At 34.5% G+C, this 16781-nt stretch overlaps 2 protein-coding genes across 2 annotated transcripts; one reads left to right on the forward strand and one right to left on the reverse strand.

Annotated features, from left to right (window-relative positions):
* Positions 1 to 568: 568 nt before the first annotated feature.
* Positions 569 to 6436, reverse strand: LOTGIDRAFT_157981 (hypothetical protein; the record flags this gene model as incomplete). Its single annotated transcript, XM_009050562.1, has 11 exons — positions 569 to 704; positions 969 to 1063; positions 2000 to 2089; positions 2290 to 2457; positions 2770 to 2851; positions 3112 to 3224; positions 3546 to 3614; positions 3877 to 4012; positions 4282 to 4412; positions 4874 to 5028; positions 6346 to 6436. The coding sequence occupies 11 exons, from the start codon at positions 6434 to 6436 to the stop codon at positions 569 to 571; spliced, it is 1266 nt and encodes a 421-aa protein (XP_009048810.1).
* Positions 6437 to 8666: 2230 nt separating this feature from the next.
* LOTGIDRAFT_157982 (hypothetical protein) lies at positions 8667 to 12190 on the forward strand (the record flags this gene model as incomplete). Its single annotated transcript, XM_009050563.1, has 6 exons — positions 8667 to 8783; positions 9289 to 9438; positions 9880 to 9970; positions 10725 to 10869; positions 11491 to 11660; positions 12120 to 12190. 6 exons carry the CDS (start codon positions 8667 to 8669, stop codon positions 12188 to 12190), a joined length of 744 nt encoding a protein of 247 aa, XP_009048811.1.
* Positions 12191 to 16781: the final 4591 nt, after the last annotated feature.

Raw genomic sequence — 16781 nt, forward strand, 5'->3', positions numbered from 1 at the left:
CTAAAAGGATTTTGTTAATAGTTTTACTACACAGATTACAGTCATTTCCCAGTCCAGTAATATCATTCAATCTATTACAAATATTTGAAAATATAGATGGTATTTAGATGATCATTTCCCTTTTTATACGTTTGACGTATCATTCCGGTTGCAATCTCTATAGCTATACCGTTTGAAAATTGGTATAAGTCGAGGCTAGTCAATATACTGTCATCACAAATCACACATTATACCCTACCTACCGTCCCCACCCCCCTCCCCTTCTTCCACCCCCGCCCCCTATCAATGCAATCTGTGAATTTTTGTCCCATTCCCCAATATTGTTTTTCTAATACTAAATATGCTTTGGTTGAAATTTTCTGTTGAGTAGGCTAATATTGAATTTCAACTTAGAAAATATGAGGGCTTCTCATAGGTCCGCGCTCGCGCAATTCGTTTACAATGACAAACAATAATTCAATTTTATTATTTTGACTTTTGGAAAATATGTCTGCAATTCTGGCATGTTTTTTTTTTTGAATGATATATTGCCCTAGAAATGTCCATGTTTCTATTAAAGACAAAATATTCAAATAATTGTAAAGAACCTAACATACGTTTCATTCGGTCTGAGTAGATTAACTTGAAATATACCAGGTCTACTACCATCTTCTGTTCCTATAAAATATTGTCCAGCTGGTCCATCGTATTTCTCTGGCTCCACTCTGAAATTAATTGATAAACAAAATAATTTGACATTGCTAAATATCATTGATCATTTAAAGATGGCCATGGTCCCCCCACACCCCAGAAAAGAAACTGGCCCACAGGGGGTGGATGGTGGGCCTGTGACCCCTTCACGAGCCCTTACTTATGATCTACGCCACTGTCCTGAGCCCAATATCAGACTACAGATCTAAAGACGAGGTAACCGCATTGCTTGATCTCATTAGTAGCTGCTACTTTTGAATGGATGTCTACATACTTACATAACTTTATAATCAGGAATATCTTTAAAATATTCTGGTAGTTTAGGATATATTACATCATGTATTAACTTATTGTATTCAGCTAATAATTCATCCTATAATTCAAATTTGGAAAACAATTTGCAAACTAACATACGATAAAAAATTATTTGTCCTTAATGTAAAAATCTCTTAGATTTGAAAGACAGCATATCAAGACGCAGCTAGGATTGGGGGGGGGGGGAGATTGGATTGGATTACCCCCACGCCCCCTGAAGAAAGTCTGACAAGCGACTAATACCATTACTGCAAAGACATAACATACTGTACATCATTGCCTCTCCGAACGATCAAGTCTGGCTACGGGTCTGCATGTGACACAGGCTTTATTGAAGTAAACATACTTCAGAATAGAAATGTAAAACAGTAAAATTACAGTGGTTATAAATAGATATTCAAGAACTTCAACATGTTAAATTATAATAACTTCTGTTCAAGACTTTTAAAATATAACATTGGAATTCACATAATCCAATTTAAAATACAGAACTAGATGATTTGAACAACAGCGAGTATCTGTATCTGAGTACAAATTGAACATTCCCCAGACAATCTATGATGTTTATTTTAAACTGTACAGACCACAAAGAAATCCACGAGATTCGTACAGACAGTGGAGGAGCCAAAGGGGGGCAGAGGGGGCAGCCCCCCCCCCTCCCCTCTCGTAGCCACGAAAAACAAATTTTTATGGAAAAAATCTCATAACTAGGTTAGAGATTCGGGCAATCTCAGATATCTCCCCCCCCCCCCCCCCCTCCCCCCTCTCGGACGTAAACCTGGCTCTGCCATTGCGTACAGATCATACCGATCATCAAGGTACTCCTACAGGATTGGGAAATAGATCTGTACAAACAGGTCTGAAGAGCTTGTAATTATTAAGAAGAACGTAACACACTTTCTCCTGACTGCTGATTTTTTTTAAATTTTCAGTGGGCATTATTAACTACTATTTGCAAACATTATGATAAATTAAATACAGAACAATAACTTACCGCAGTATTGAATTTAAGAGATGGTCTATTCATCAATATTTTTGAAAACCCGGCTATACTGTCTGTTATACCTTCTTTTTCTTTCATAATCTAAAATAATAGAATTCTTCACAAACGGATAATCTTGATAATAATGTTTGAAACAGGACAGTATGGATCATTTTACAATATGTACGGATCATCTCGATCCCTCAAGTCCATTTTGACGCACCACTGCTAGTAGTTCAAAGATGTGTGTTTCCACATCTTATCATTCATAAGAGCTTCCTTTCACTATAGATTCAACATACCTTAAACATTTCTTCCTTGATTCTTTTGACCTCTTCCAGTCCTTTCTGATGAACTTCTCTAGGTGTCATATCCGTAGTAAGATGCCATTTTAAACAGGCCTTGTAATAATCCTGACCATCTCGCCATCCATCTACACCGTACGACTGTCTTGTGTTAGGAATATATTTCTACAAAACATTTAGTATGTATGGATGACCAAAATTCAATACGAAACCGTTGTACCAGATTAATGCTCCGTTTGGATGGAACGACATTGACGCTTGGATGGAGATGTCGCATGGCCATATTCTATATGTACACAACATAATGAGGAAAAAAAAGCGTTCGGACGTAAAACTTCATTTATGTTATGTTAAGAGAACAATAGATCTATTTCAAGATTTGTAGTTCGAGAATATCATCCCTTGAAGAATGTATATCAACCACTGTTTAGAAATGTATAACAATCTCTGTATAGAACTATAAATTGATAAACTTACTGTTTCTAGAAATTTCTTCAATTTACTGATAGATTCAATATATAGTTTAATGGCTTCTGCACCTCTCTTTATTAATTCATCTCTGTTAAAGATATCAATAAAATGTCGATTCAACGACGATATAATGCAGATTCAAAGTTACTTTAAACACGTAAGAAAGAGAAAATATGTGTAGAAATGTGGTATTTGTGTCGATGGATAAAGAAAGGGAACTGACGGTTTAGTAGGAATACCCGTATAGCATTCTGTAATAGTTTGTATTGAGTCATAATGAGTAGAAAACAAAATGATTCCAAATTCATGCAAATCAGGTTCCTTTGGTAAATTCTTACAATTACTTACTGGGTAGCGTTCTTAACATCCAATTTGTGTACTTGATCTTTGAATGGTGCAAAATAAATGGATTTTTTAGGATCATCAACAATAAGTTTAGCTAGTTGATCTGGTACTGCGATCTTTAATAAACAATATACCAATATAACGTTAGTTTATCGACCATCGCTTTTAAGCACACTTCAGTCCAAAACAAGACACCAACAGTATAAGCAATACATATTACAGACATGACAAATGTTTTTATACATTATGCTGTAAAATTGATCATTTATAACATTCTTCAAGCTAACTAAGAAATGACTGAAATTATACAGATCTACTCTTTATTTCAGTAACGTTTGATTGGAAACTAACCGCTGTGGTCCGCAGATTTTCAGAAATTGCTTTGTTTATCTCATCTCCCCAATAATTGAAGTAAAATATGATTGTTTAATACTTACTATAGAAACATTGTGTAAAGTATTTTTTAATGTTATAGCTTCACTAAATCTTATTATCACTTGATCAATCTGTAACAGAAAAACACCAGTTGCATATCTTGATATTTATATTCCATGCTTCTCAAAAAGGTTGAATGTGATATTGGAGCATCAGAACATAGCAAAAAGAGTTCGTATCAATATTGCATCATCAGTGCCAGTAGTAGAAACAGTGACATCAGAAGTATCAGCGAATGAACAAGATTAGGAGACACATCAGGATATCATTAACTGCAGGAACAAGGTATCACCAATGCGAAACAGCCGGAGGGGAAGTATTTTTTCATCTTACCTGTTTTGGATATAAAAGTAGTCGTGAAATAAAATTTTCAAAATCTCCTTTGGTATTAAATGGAGATATTTTTAGAATGAGACTAGGATCTGTCTGAAATCCTTCTAAAGATGACATAGGATTCAGATTACCATGGCTTGAAGAAAAAAATATAAATTACTTTGTAACGGTTTAATTTCTAATCATTATTAAGGATGCATTACTCGTACCTTCCAGACGGCCCTACTGCAACTAGCGGATAAAGTCAATCAGAGCCTTCGACAGGATGACTGTAAACAATTTGTCATCGGGGGTTATGATTGGCGGCAATCGCTAGCGTACAATCCAATCATATCTCTCTATTTACAAATATATGCAGTTCGTAATAGCTTGACATTGTGAAGATGGTTGTACTCATGTACTTACTACTTCCACTTATATCCATCCACAAACGTCTGTAATGTATCCAGGAATATATCATAGCTATATCTAGTTTTTCTTGGTAGTAATGTTCTGTCTATTCTCTTTAACTTTTCTATAAAACCATCCACTATAACCTAGAAATATAGACAAACATTGGCACAAAATCGGTGTAAATTCAAATCAATTTTAATGATTTAACGCGAAAACTGAATTACATTTATCTAAATAAATTATGATACATTGTCGAGGAAAGCACTGGTATACTTCAAAGTCATGATGATCAGTGGCCAGTCCTTGTCACGTGGGAGGGGGGTATCATGGACAATTATGTCCATATGCAAAACGAAAAGACGTTTGAGAGGAGGGAGGTGGGGGTGGGGGTCTATCGCAGAAACACCACTGTCAAGACACAATAAAATATGCTACCACAGATGTTATTTCAGTGGAAATACAGTTGTGACACTATATACTAATTCTTAAAACCGAATTATGGGAGAACAAAGTATAATTTCCATATCTCCACTCCCTGGAAGGACATGCCATTACTCCCCCAGAAGTCCATGTGAAATGCAACGTTGTATGAAAATGACTGTACCTTTCGTTGATCAAGATGAGCTAAACTCAGATCTTGGACAATATCGTCATATTTGTATTCTCCAATAGTTGTAGCAAACAATGGAGATTCTTTTAGTTTCCATTGAAAAAATTCTTCTTGTAGTTCTTTTAGTTCTAACGCAGTATCACCATTAACTGTAAATATAGAAGTATGTCGATATGTTATCATTCATTCATTCATTCATTCATTCATTCATTCATTCATTCATTCATTCATTCATTCAAACCAAATTCTGTGTAATTAATAACTTCCGGTCGGATTGGTCGGAGCAGCTTACAAAACCAACCAACGTTTTGCAGTCTAGCATACCATTTTTGGAATATTGTAATTTTGTTGTTGTTGTTCTATACAACAAGAATATTTTGCAACTGAATATGATTGCAGTAGAGAAAATCACTAAATAGGAAAGATTTATAGGGGAGAGGGGGTAATGCAATCGATCAATGATCTTTAAGGGGTTAAAAGGGTTGTAGCCCCGTCTTATATGTTAGCTTGACCTCAAATCCGGGTCCTAAATGAACCACCGTAGAAATAGACTATTAATAGTATATATGAGAGATAATGAGATTTCGGTCAACGTTACCTTTCCGTTGGGATAAGCATAAGCTTGATGATTGTTCCGCCATTGTTAGGGGGTAGTTTATCGTATCGTTGGAGAGAGCTGTAGCTGATCACACTACTATGAGATCCATTAACTAACATAGAACTGATCCGAATTATAAACTTACAACAATTTATATACTAGTACTATCAAGAACTGACGATATAGTCAAACCTACATTCATTACCATGGATGAGTGGAGCTCGAATACCACTACTATATAGTACTATACTAATAGAATACACCATGACTGGTATATACTACCATATTGATGTAGCAACGTGGATTGGGTTGGAAACTACACTGGACTGACTCTCGAAATCGGTGAATTAACATCATTCAAATACAAAGTTACAGAAGAATCGTTGCATTTTATTCTATGTACCGCTTAAAATTCAGATTTCTATCGAGTAATATCTCTTAATTGGCGGATAAATAATGTCAAATTAATATCATCAGCCTTACAACAATCAAAAATGGTGGAAAAGCTGTTTTAAGAAGCTTGAATATCATGTCTCAGGAGTTTATATATTTAAATGTTGTCTCGGATGTCAGAATCGTGCTCAAGAAGCCTAGAAATGTTAGAATCGTGGTTCTGACTTAATTGTTGGATTTTAATGTCATTCTAGGGTGCATAGAATAGCATCAATATTCGGAAGCATAAAATTGATTGATAGCAGTACGTTCTTATTTCATTGATTCACATAGCAGATATCGATAGTTTCAGTTCAAATAAACATCATTCATTGAACGTACTTGGTTATCTGCCTTTACTTAATGGAAGGTATTGAGTTGATCTCGATAAAACACGAATAACTTTATACATTCACTATTATTCCAGATGACTTACCTGTATACGCTATCAGACCCAATACAGCTAATACCCACATAATTATCACCACTGAAAAAAATACAATCTTATCAAAATTCATCCTGGTCATTATAGAAAACTAACTAATACTATCAAAAACATCACATGGTGGCCATTATTGCATATTTCGTTGCCAAACTATAGGAATCTTATATTTAGATACATATAGTCTATTCCTCGAGCTGCCAAAATCATTAGACTACCTGCTAATTTGAGCTAAATTTAGTAACACAATTTACTATTGTGAAGTATTCGGATTCGATGTTACTGAAGCGTTAGATTAATATAGAATGAAAGTGCATAATGATGTAAATATATCAATTCGCATGTGTAGCAAATTTAGAGAATACACTGACATGTTTTAGGTCCCATAGGGCGGACAATCACAAGAGAAATTGCCTCTACTATCACGGATCATCGCGACTGTTTCCGAGTTGCAACAGAATAGAAATTTATTCAAATTTATTAAAATTATTATTTTTACAAAAGATATTAATGATATAACAGGTAAAGGAGAAGGGTTCGCCATTCGTTCGAACAAGCGTATATACTACCTTAGTCTTGGAAGATTCGTCTGTTCTTGAGACCATTCCTTATATAGAAAAGACAAATCGAAGTCCTAGTTTGAGATATTTTTTAAGTATTATGCGAGTTTCGTACATGTTTAGAACTTCTGAAAAACTATTTTAGTACATTCAACCCAAATCAGAAAGACCAAAATTAACCCCCAAAAATGGCGAATTTAAAATGGGTTCTTCGAAGAGTTGGTGGTCTGTTAATTCTAATTCGTTACACCCATGATATACATGTATTCTTCCACAAAATGATATTTTAACACATAAATCATGGTTCGAATGTTATATCCCTTAAATCTTACCACCTTGCAATTCAATAGCGAGTTGTGAAAGTCAATTAATTACCTGTGCTATACTAGTTAATCGCTAATCATCTGTTAGTAAACGGAAGTGATTGTTAACAGATGGTGTCTTACTTATCTACTGATAAAGGTTGACTTGAATTTGGTAGATATGAAATGCACTGACAATAACAAACATCTACTGATAAAATGAAAAAGGATTTTGTCAACTGTTCTACAATGCCATGCAGTGTAAATTCAGAGACATTTTGTCAAAGCAGCCACAGAATCCAGATCTATTTTCCATTAAGTGATCTATAATCAGTAGCTTACAACCCTTAGGGCAGGAATTTTCAACCTTTATCTTTCAATTACCCCTTTCTGGGTCCCTGATTAGTTGCCGTCGTTATCATCGTCAACATCATCGTTATCGTCATCGTGGTCATCATCACCATCATCCTCATAATCATCCAATACAATGAACTGGGCGACAGTCATGCTATTACTCATAGGTAACAAGTGGGAAACTCACCGTGTTACGCATAACTTTATGTTTCAAATTTTTTTAACCATTCATCTTTTTAAATAACGATATAAAAGGTGACTATTGTCTTATGTTGTAAGCCAAAGATACATACAAAACAAATACAGCTTAGAATTATCAAGGTGATTTAAACGAACTTAAAAATTGTGAAAATTATCGGCAAATTTAGTTGCAAGTGTCCCTGTTTATATCAAACAATACAAACAAACAATTCGACGTTTTGTTGATTGTTTACTTCCACCTTTTGTTTCCTTTGTTCAACTTAAATGTTTACTTATTTACTTTTCATTTTCTTTTTCTTGTTTGGTCAAACCTTAACTTGTTACACATAGCTTTGGAATCCAATTAGATTATTGCATCTACCTTACTATTAGGTATTGTGTTATTTTGATTTAAATATGTAACGATTTAATTGGTGTTTTTTTTTAAATATATGTATTAGTCTAACCACACACTTACAACTACTATAATTGTAACTTGGAATTTGCAAAATATATTATATAAATACATAAGCAAATGAAATTCAAGGCGTCTATGTACCTTCATGAAAAACCAAGAATATTCACACAATGTTTAAAAAGAATTATATGTGTACCAATAGAAGACAAATCTTGTTATTTTAAAGCTGGCGTATAACTCCCTTTTAATCGATATATAGATGTCAAAAACCTTATTGATTGAATTTCCGTAAATGTCATATTATGTCACTGGGTTCATGAGGGGTCGTATTTTTACAAAAAGTCAATGTTATGTTAAAGATCCTGTTTGTTAAACACCTCGAGTCAAATATTAGCGAATAGAGCGACCTGATGTTAAGTAAACTCATTGTTGTCAACCAAACACAATATTATTACACCAAAAGCCACGTAGAGGTCTGAGAGAGAGGCATACGAGGCCACCATGGCTATGTGCTGGATATTATTAAGCTTTTCTTTAAGTGTTTCGTGTTGTTTTGCAGCTGATTTGAGCCTAGAAAAGGAATTGGCAGCATTGTACAAGAACACCTATCTTGGTGATGTAAGTGTTACAAGTTTATATTTATGGACATTTCCGTTATGAACGAACAGTAGGTTTACTCGGCTGAAAATTTGTAAATTGAAACAGTTATATTTGCGATGCTGTGGTGCGGTTAGAAATTTTGTTAAGCCAGCAATGACTAGTCGCGTATACTGTCTCTAAATCCCTAAAAAAAGTTGTCTGTTGTAGTACACAGTATCATGGTTTTCAGTCAGAAAGTTTGATCACTATGTCCAAGAAAAAGACTCGAAGACGTGGCGAGCGGGGATCTCAAGGCACTAAGTCGATCAGCCAATTTTGGCATAAGTGATCAGGCCTATAAATTCATCTACAACAAAATCATACTAATTGATGTTCTCAATACAATCTCATTTTCTCGTGGAAGCTCAGAAAGTGAGATGCTTATTCGCAGTCTCGGATTAATGATGATGTGAGGTTTTAGTAAACATATTCGCCCCCCCCCCCCACTTAATATTTAACGTATATGTATATTGATGTTGTTTAGGGAACATATTATAAGAAGACACCCAATGGAACCTGTTCATACACGCCACCATCTTTACCACCGACAGCACTTAGCCCACATATTAAATATCTCGTGGCTTTAAATAAACCTCAGTTCCACGATGCTATGACCTGTGGAATGTGTTTCAGGGTAAGCTAGATATTTTCTGTAATTATATATATTGTTAGGTTTATTCATTGTTAGCCTTACCACTCCAACTGTATGGTTATCGGATGTAATATCGTGACGTCACCGGAACTGATAGGGTAAAATTTATGCTGGTTAAAATATCATATTTGCGTTAGTGATTTTCGTCAATTTTTGCACAAATTTGTAAGACTTTATAGGGCAGAATTCACTTTGGAAGTAGGAGGTCCTTTCCATAATTTGATGATATATAACGAAAGGATATGTCTCTTCTTGGCGATATTCATTGTTTTGTGGATGGTTCATTTTCCAGTTATTAGAATCATAATGATAAAATAAAATGCAAATAATGTTTCTAGTGTGTATTTTAGACGCTCTGGTCCCTTACCTGCTCTCCTGTTTACTGGGTCCGCCATGTCAAAATCTTTGCCGATTTTCTTACAGGTACATGCTGAAGGTAAAGGAGCAGGTTTAGATCCTATTGAAGGTGATTTCAATGTGTTTGTAAAAGACATGTGTCCAGAATGTTTACAAGGTTAGTATTGAAACCCACAGATTTGAATCATTCTGACATTCGATTGTGACTGCAGATACTTCTCATGATAGATAAAAACCTTTTACTGCTGGTGGTATCGCTTTCATTCGCTAATTGGATTTTGCTTCTTTACATTCAAATAAAGACAAAGGAGAGAGATTAAGATTCCTGGTCGTTATTTCCATGTAGACATAACCCATGAAATCTTATCGCCTCGGTTGCAAATCATAAACTAGAATGAGAGAATGGTTCCTCTGTTATTTTTTATTCATTTTTTCTTGGGTAATTGTGAGTTCTGCCAGCTGACAAAGTAAATGTTTATTCGGTATGATTAGACAATTTTTTTAATCTTACCTTTAACGTATATTAAACGATATTCCTTTTCTGAACACCGCCTCCTCTGAGGAATTTTTATACACATATGATAGTTAGGTCATTCCCTTGCAAAAAACGCAGTCAACAGCGCCGTGTTCACTTTATATCTCAGAATTCACTTCTGTATTTCATTGCATTGGAGGTATTTTTATGTGTATTGGGGACACTAACAGCAACAATTTGCACAATTCCAATGTTCTGTAGTTCTTGCAATTTCAGTGGAACTACTTGCTTAATCGTGTCACTAAGCGTGACGTCATTAAACACTTAATGCTATATGTTCCTGATATTATTAATATTTTTAGAAAACCTCTTTACAATCCCTTTAACATTCAGTCACCGTGAAAAGTAATCCTATAATGAAACTTACACTTTACAGGTGATCTGGATCTTGCCGAGAAAGGCGATGGACGCTGGAAGATCCTAATGCAAGCTGTACAATGTCCAGTCGGAAACAGCTACATTGAATATTTGTTGCAGGGTTCTAATGTGTGGTACATAAAACTCCAGGTTAGAAACGCCAGGTGAGTTACAGACTAGTGTTTTATAAGTTACATTATGAAACAGCTGTTACATTATTATTTGTTACGTTTATATTATTGATCAATATAGATTCAATTAAAGTCCAAATTGCTTTAACCATCATTATGTTTATTTGTAGTTTTGTATATTAAAATATTTGCATTGATGTAAGTTTAATCGAATCTAATTTGATTATGATTATGATATATTACGACATGTATTGCAGTACTTTGTTTAATTTCATCTAATTTTAATTATATGGATCTTTTTGTGGACAGCGCTATAGAAATATGACATCGTCGTCTTAAAAAGGCCTTAAAAATAGACAAGGCAGTGGTTGGCTTTGTCCAATATGAATTTTCTCCCACGAGAGGGGTTGCCGACAATTAAATAATATTCACGACTTTTTTGTCGTATTTACAAAACCAAACATAACATGTAGAAGCGTATTGATTGGTCAGTTTGAAAATCACGCTTAATACGAGGTTAGCCTGTCTAAGTTAAACATAGTACAAATATTCTAATTGATGTCATATCTATTTCTTGATGAGAGGGGGGGGGGAGGGGCGTATGAATGCTTTATTCCCTTTTTCTTCCTGTAAGTTTGGTATATTAAATTTCAGAGTGCCAGCAACTGAAGTACGAGCTCTTCAAGGTGAGAAATGGGTCAAATTGAAGCACACGTCTGATGGATTCTGGGAATTTTCCACCGGTGAAAAGATTACAACACCAATCAGTATTCATCTTCGATCATTCAGAGGTCACGATATTTACGACATCATTCCTGAAATTGGTAAGAAAATATTTGAATCTACAGTTGATGTATTGAGCACTATTTTAACAGTGAAAATAATTTATTGTATTAAACAGTTATTCTGTAGCATTTAAGACATTTAGACAACTGAACATCATTCACAGACGAAAGAGTTTTTCAGACATTTTTCTTGTGCTAAATTGTCAGCATAATATACGTTTCGATGCAGTTAACAATTAAACGGGGTGTGTGTGATTGTTGCAAATGAAATATATTCTAAAAAGGAAGATGTCCAAGTCGACACTAATTATAATTACCCACTCAACACACTTTATTTTCATTATAAAAAAATGTCTTCATTAAATTCCAGCATTGGTGCTGTAAATCTGTAAACACTAATACTTATCCTTTGTATCTTAAATATTGGTCTGAAGGAATAATGTCGAAACAGACGTGTAGAGATCACGAGATAAAACTTCTGATGATTATATTTTTCAGTGAATGACGTGGTGATAAAGAGTGAAAAGAAGATACAGTTTCCACTTGATGTTCATTTACCATTTATCTAATATATTAGATATTCACTGTCAAACCATCGTCATTTTAATATTTATCTAATATATTGTATTCATTATCATTCACTGTCAAACCAGTCGTCATATAAACAGTATCTAATATATTGAATTCATTATCATTCACTGTTAAACCAGTCGTCATATAAACATTATCTAATAAACTGTATTCATTATCATTCACTGTCAAACCAGTCGTCATATAAACAGTATCTAATATATTGTATTCATTATCATTCACTGTCAAACCAGTCGTCATATAAACAGTATCTAATATATTGTATTCATTATCATTCACTGTCAAACCAGTCGTCATATAAACATTATCTTATAAACTGTATTCACTACCTTCACTGTCAAACCAGTCGTCATATAAACATTATCTTATAAACTGTATTCACTACCTTCACTGTCAAACCAGTCGTCATATAAACATTATCTAATAAACTGTATTCACTACCTTCACTGTCAAACCAGTCGTCATATAAACATTATCTAATATACTGTATTCACTACCTTCACTGTCAAACCAGTCGTCATATAAACATTATCTTATAAACTGTATTCACTACCTTCACTGTCAAACCAGTCGTCATATAAACATTATCTAATATACTGTATTCACTACCTTCACTGTCAAACCAATCGTCATATAAACATTATCTAATAAACTGTATTCACTACCTTCACTGTCAAACCAGTCGTCATATAAACATTATCTAATATACTGTATTCACTACCTTCACTGTCAAACCAGTCGTCATATAAACATTATCTTATAAACTGTATTCACTACCTTCACTGTCAAACCAGTCGTCATATAAACAGTATCTTATAAACTGTAATCACTACCTTCACTGTCAAACCAGTCGTCATTTTCACTTCATACAAGATTCATTATACTTCGCATATGTACGGATTCACACTCTTTCAACGAGTCGGATAGTCATAAAAGATGCATGTCCTAATCATATCCAATTCATACTAGCTTCATTATATTATGCATGTACGATTTTTCCACAAGTCATGAACGATACTTGTACAAGGAATTCACGATTCATGTTCTATTCATGAATGATTCTTGCTCTATTCATGAACTATTCGTGCTCTATTCATGAACGATTCATGTATACTCTATTCATGAACGATTCGTGCTCTATTCATGAACGATTGATGTATGCTCTATTCATGAACGATTCGTGCTCTATTCATGAACGATTCATGTATGCTCTATTCATGAACGATTTGTGCTCTATTCATGAACGATTCATGTATACTCTATTCATGAACGATTCGTGCTCTATTCATGAACGATTCATGTATGCTCTATTCATGAACGATTCATGTATGCTCTATTCATGAACGATTCGTGTATGCTCTATTCATGAACGATTCATGTATGCTCTATTCATGAACGATTCATGTATGCTCTATTCATGAACGATCCGTGACTATTCATGAAAGATTCATGCTTTATTCAGCTTTACAAAGCTCTAGAGTGGTCGACGTTCTTCTTTTATAACATTGAGGTCATGGCATCAGTCTGGAAATTCTTTTGGCTTTGACAATCCATCCCACCATTATCATCTCGACTATTGGCCGATCTATGTGGTAGATTTTGTAATACAATGTATGTTGATTATCATCTTAAATGGCAATTAAAACTGAAGATTATGGCGAACAAATATCCCAGTTCAGACATTTAACGAGTGCATTCATTCGATTTAACATTATAATTAATTGTTAGTCTGTATTTGTTTGAGTGAGTTCGACCTTGTGATATTAGAACAGTTGATTGCCATTGATACATTAAAGTAACATCAATACAGGCTGCTTTTGTCAATAGTGGTTGGGAAATACGTCCAACGGCATAGTCCTATACACTGAAGCACTTTTACACTTAACATTTTATCTACATCACAAATCATTGATAATTAACAAATTAATAAGTAAGTAGTCTCTTTATATTTTTTCAGTCATAAATTGGTTCAATTGATAAGGCTTCATTCCTTGTACTGTGAGAGCAAACTGAAGTTGGTTTTACAAAAATGCTCTATGAATCAAAAGCAACTACAGAGCGCTAGTTTCAAACTTGGAATGATTACTTCTAATTTGTTTTGGAAACAGTCAATCGGTATTTATTCAAAATGAATCTAGCTACATTATTCTGAATTGCAAATTTTCTGTAAACATTAACTTACTTTTATTTAATATTGAACATTTGTATAAAAACCTTCATTACAGTCACAAATATATATAATACAAGTTTGCTAGCAAATATAGAACAGGAACAACTGTGGGCAAAAGGTGCTGCTGGAATATTCAATCTAGGAATCTTAACCAGTGATCGTTCTGATCATTCAAGACGCCACCAGAGGCAAGATGTGGTTAGCAGTCCGATTTCTACCAGATGGAGTGGGAGCCCATGGGCGTAAGTGGTTGGGGCCCGTCCCTCAGACTTATATGTATGCTCTCCTGCTCTTTTTCTGGGTGTGGGGGTTAAACCAGTCACTATGGTTACGAGATTCTGGAGGTCAATATTGTTATTTGTTTATTGTTTTAATGATCGTAATTATATTTTTGTTTACAATTGACACATTATGCAAATTACACTGATACGTTGTGAGTAGGGATGTTGATAATGAAATGAATGGAGTTTTACGTCCTAATTTTCTGAGGGTTGATGGAAACGAAAGTAGGAATGGTGAGTACTATAATATACTATATATAAACGCTATTAGTACTGCGTTTGATATAACAAAATCTACTTAAACAACCAATATATTACCATTAAAGCGCAATAAATCAGATGTCCCTAGGGAATCCGAACGTTTATTCCCACTTAAAAACCATTAACCTAACATTATTTTTACTTTAACAACAACAGAATGAACTCTTGTTTGATGCGGTTATTCAAAATAGTGCACATAGCTGTTAATAACTTACACGATTCATGTGCATTTGGTAGACAATCCGATTTCCTCCAGTCAGTGATGCAGGTCGGAGTGACTGACATGAAAAAGAGTCTAGTCGTTCGGGTGGGACAATAAACAATGGGACAACGTCAACGTCTCGTGTACGTAAAAGATCCATTGATAGTCGCACTTCGAAAAAGATTCGGCTAATGCCACCGACCTTGCAAAATTGTCCTCATTGAACACTACATGGCGTTGTCCGTCTTCATTAGCCCTTTCAGATGCAGAAAAGTAATTCATTTCATTTCATTTTTGCATTTGGTAGAATCACTGAGGTCAAGTAATATTTCTAAGGCTTTTGCAAGGGTACATTTGAGTGCGATTAAGTGTCTTTAACGAACACAATCGGGAGCTCATGGACCTTGGGAATGATTCTCCCATCTGATTGATTTCATCTCTTTAAGCCTACGCGGACTACCAAACCATAACTTAGTGGCTCATATTGATATATATATATATATAGTCACATTAAAGATTCATATGAAACATGTGCAATTGCATTCAGAACATATGAATAATATAAAACGAAGACGAAGAATATAATATAATAACTAACGATTTACTGACGCTTTCATCTCAGTTCCACTCAACCTACCGAACCGAACGCTAACTGCACGATAATAGATATTTTAACGTTATAGAATATAGATCATTCATTTTCCTAAATAGGGCCGATATTCGCGAACTTGAATGTATAATCAATCTGAAGTCAACACTGTCGTAAAACATAATATGTATTGAGAGATGTTTAGATGTTTTAAGTCTAGAGGTCAGTACCCATCTGTAGAGAATGATCTGAGTGTTATGAAGTTAGCTGCTAACTGGCCTGAAAAGTTCATAATGAAAACCTGGCGGCTATCTAAGCTATATGATGTCGTTACTCCATACTGTTTTTATTTTTGAATCGTGATACAGAAGACCGCGACCCGGGGCCCCAAAACATTTCTCATGCCTTGCTTACTTATTACTCAAATTCATAATGCCCCTTGCATCTAGAAAAGGTAAAATTTGAAGATTAATTTGATAATGCCAGAATAATTATGACCTAAGGTATAGATTAATAAATTTTTTTTCTTTACAATCAGTTATGCATCTTTTATACCTGATTTAAATCTGAGTAAAATCTCAACTGAGTATGAACAAAGGTTTGAGACACATGCTATTATATACTTTGGCAAGTTCAACCACTTATAGTTGAGTTGAAACAATTATCATAATAACTGGATGTGATACTGTCTTTCTGATAGGTGCAGGGACCGGGTTCTGCTAGTTTGTAAAGCAAATACGTAAACATCTATTAATTAGATATTAGATATTAGAGAGTTTGTATTTGACGATGTAAATGGATCATTAAGGGGTTTGAGTGCGTGGTTTGAATCGATTGGTTTTTATGACTGGCGACCAAAGATAGGTTTGATATCTGTAAATTGGTTCCTGTATATACTCGTTGGCTTTGACTGATTAGTTTAATGACATTTGAAATTCACGTGTAACAGATGTGTACCGGGATAAACATGTAGTTCTCCAGAATTTAAAGGAAATAGGCGATGGTAAATCCTGTCATAATGGAATCAAAGAAAGCGAAAGCCTGGCCAGAATTGCATGGTGCTGAA

The sequence above is a fragment of the Lottia gigantea genome (assembly GCF_000327385.1).
Source record: "Lottia gigantea unplaced genomic scaffold LOTGIsca_15, whole genome shotgun sequence".
Classification (NCBI taxonomy): Eukaryota; Metazoa; Mollusca; class Gastropoda; family Lottiidae; genus Lottia; species Lottia gigantea.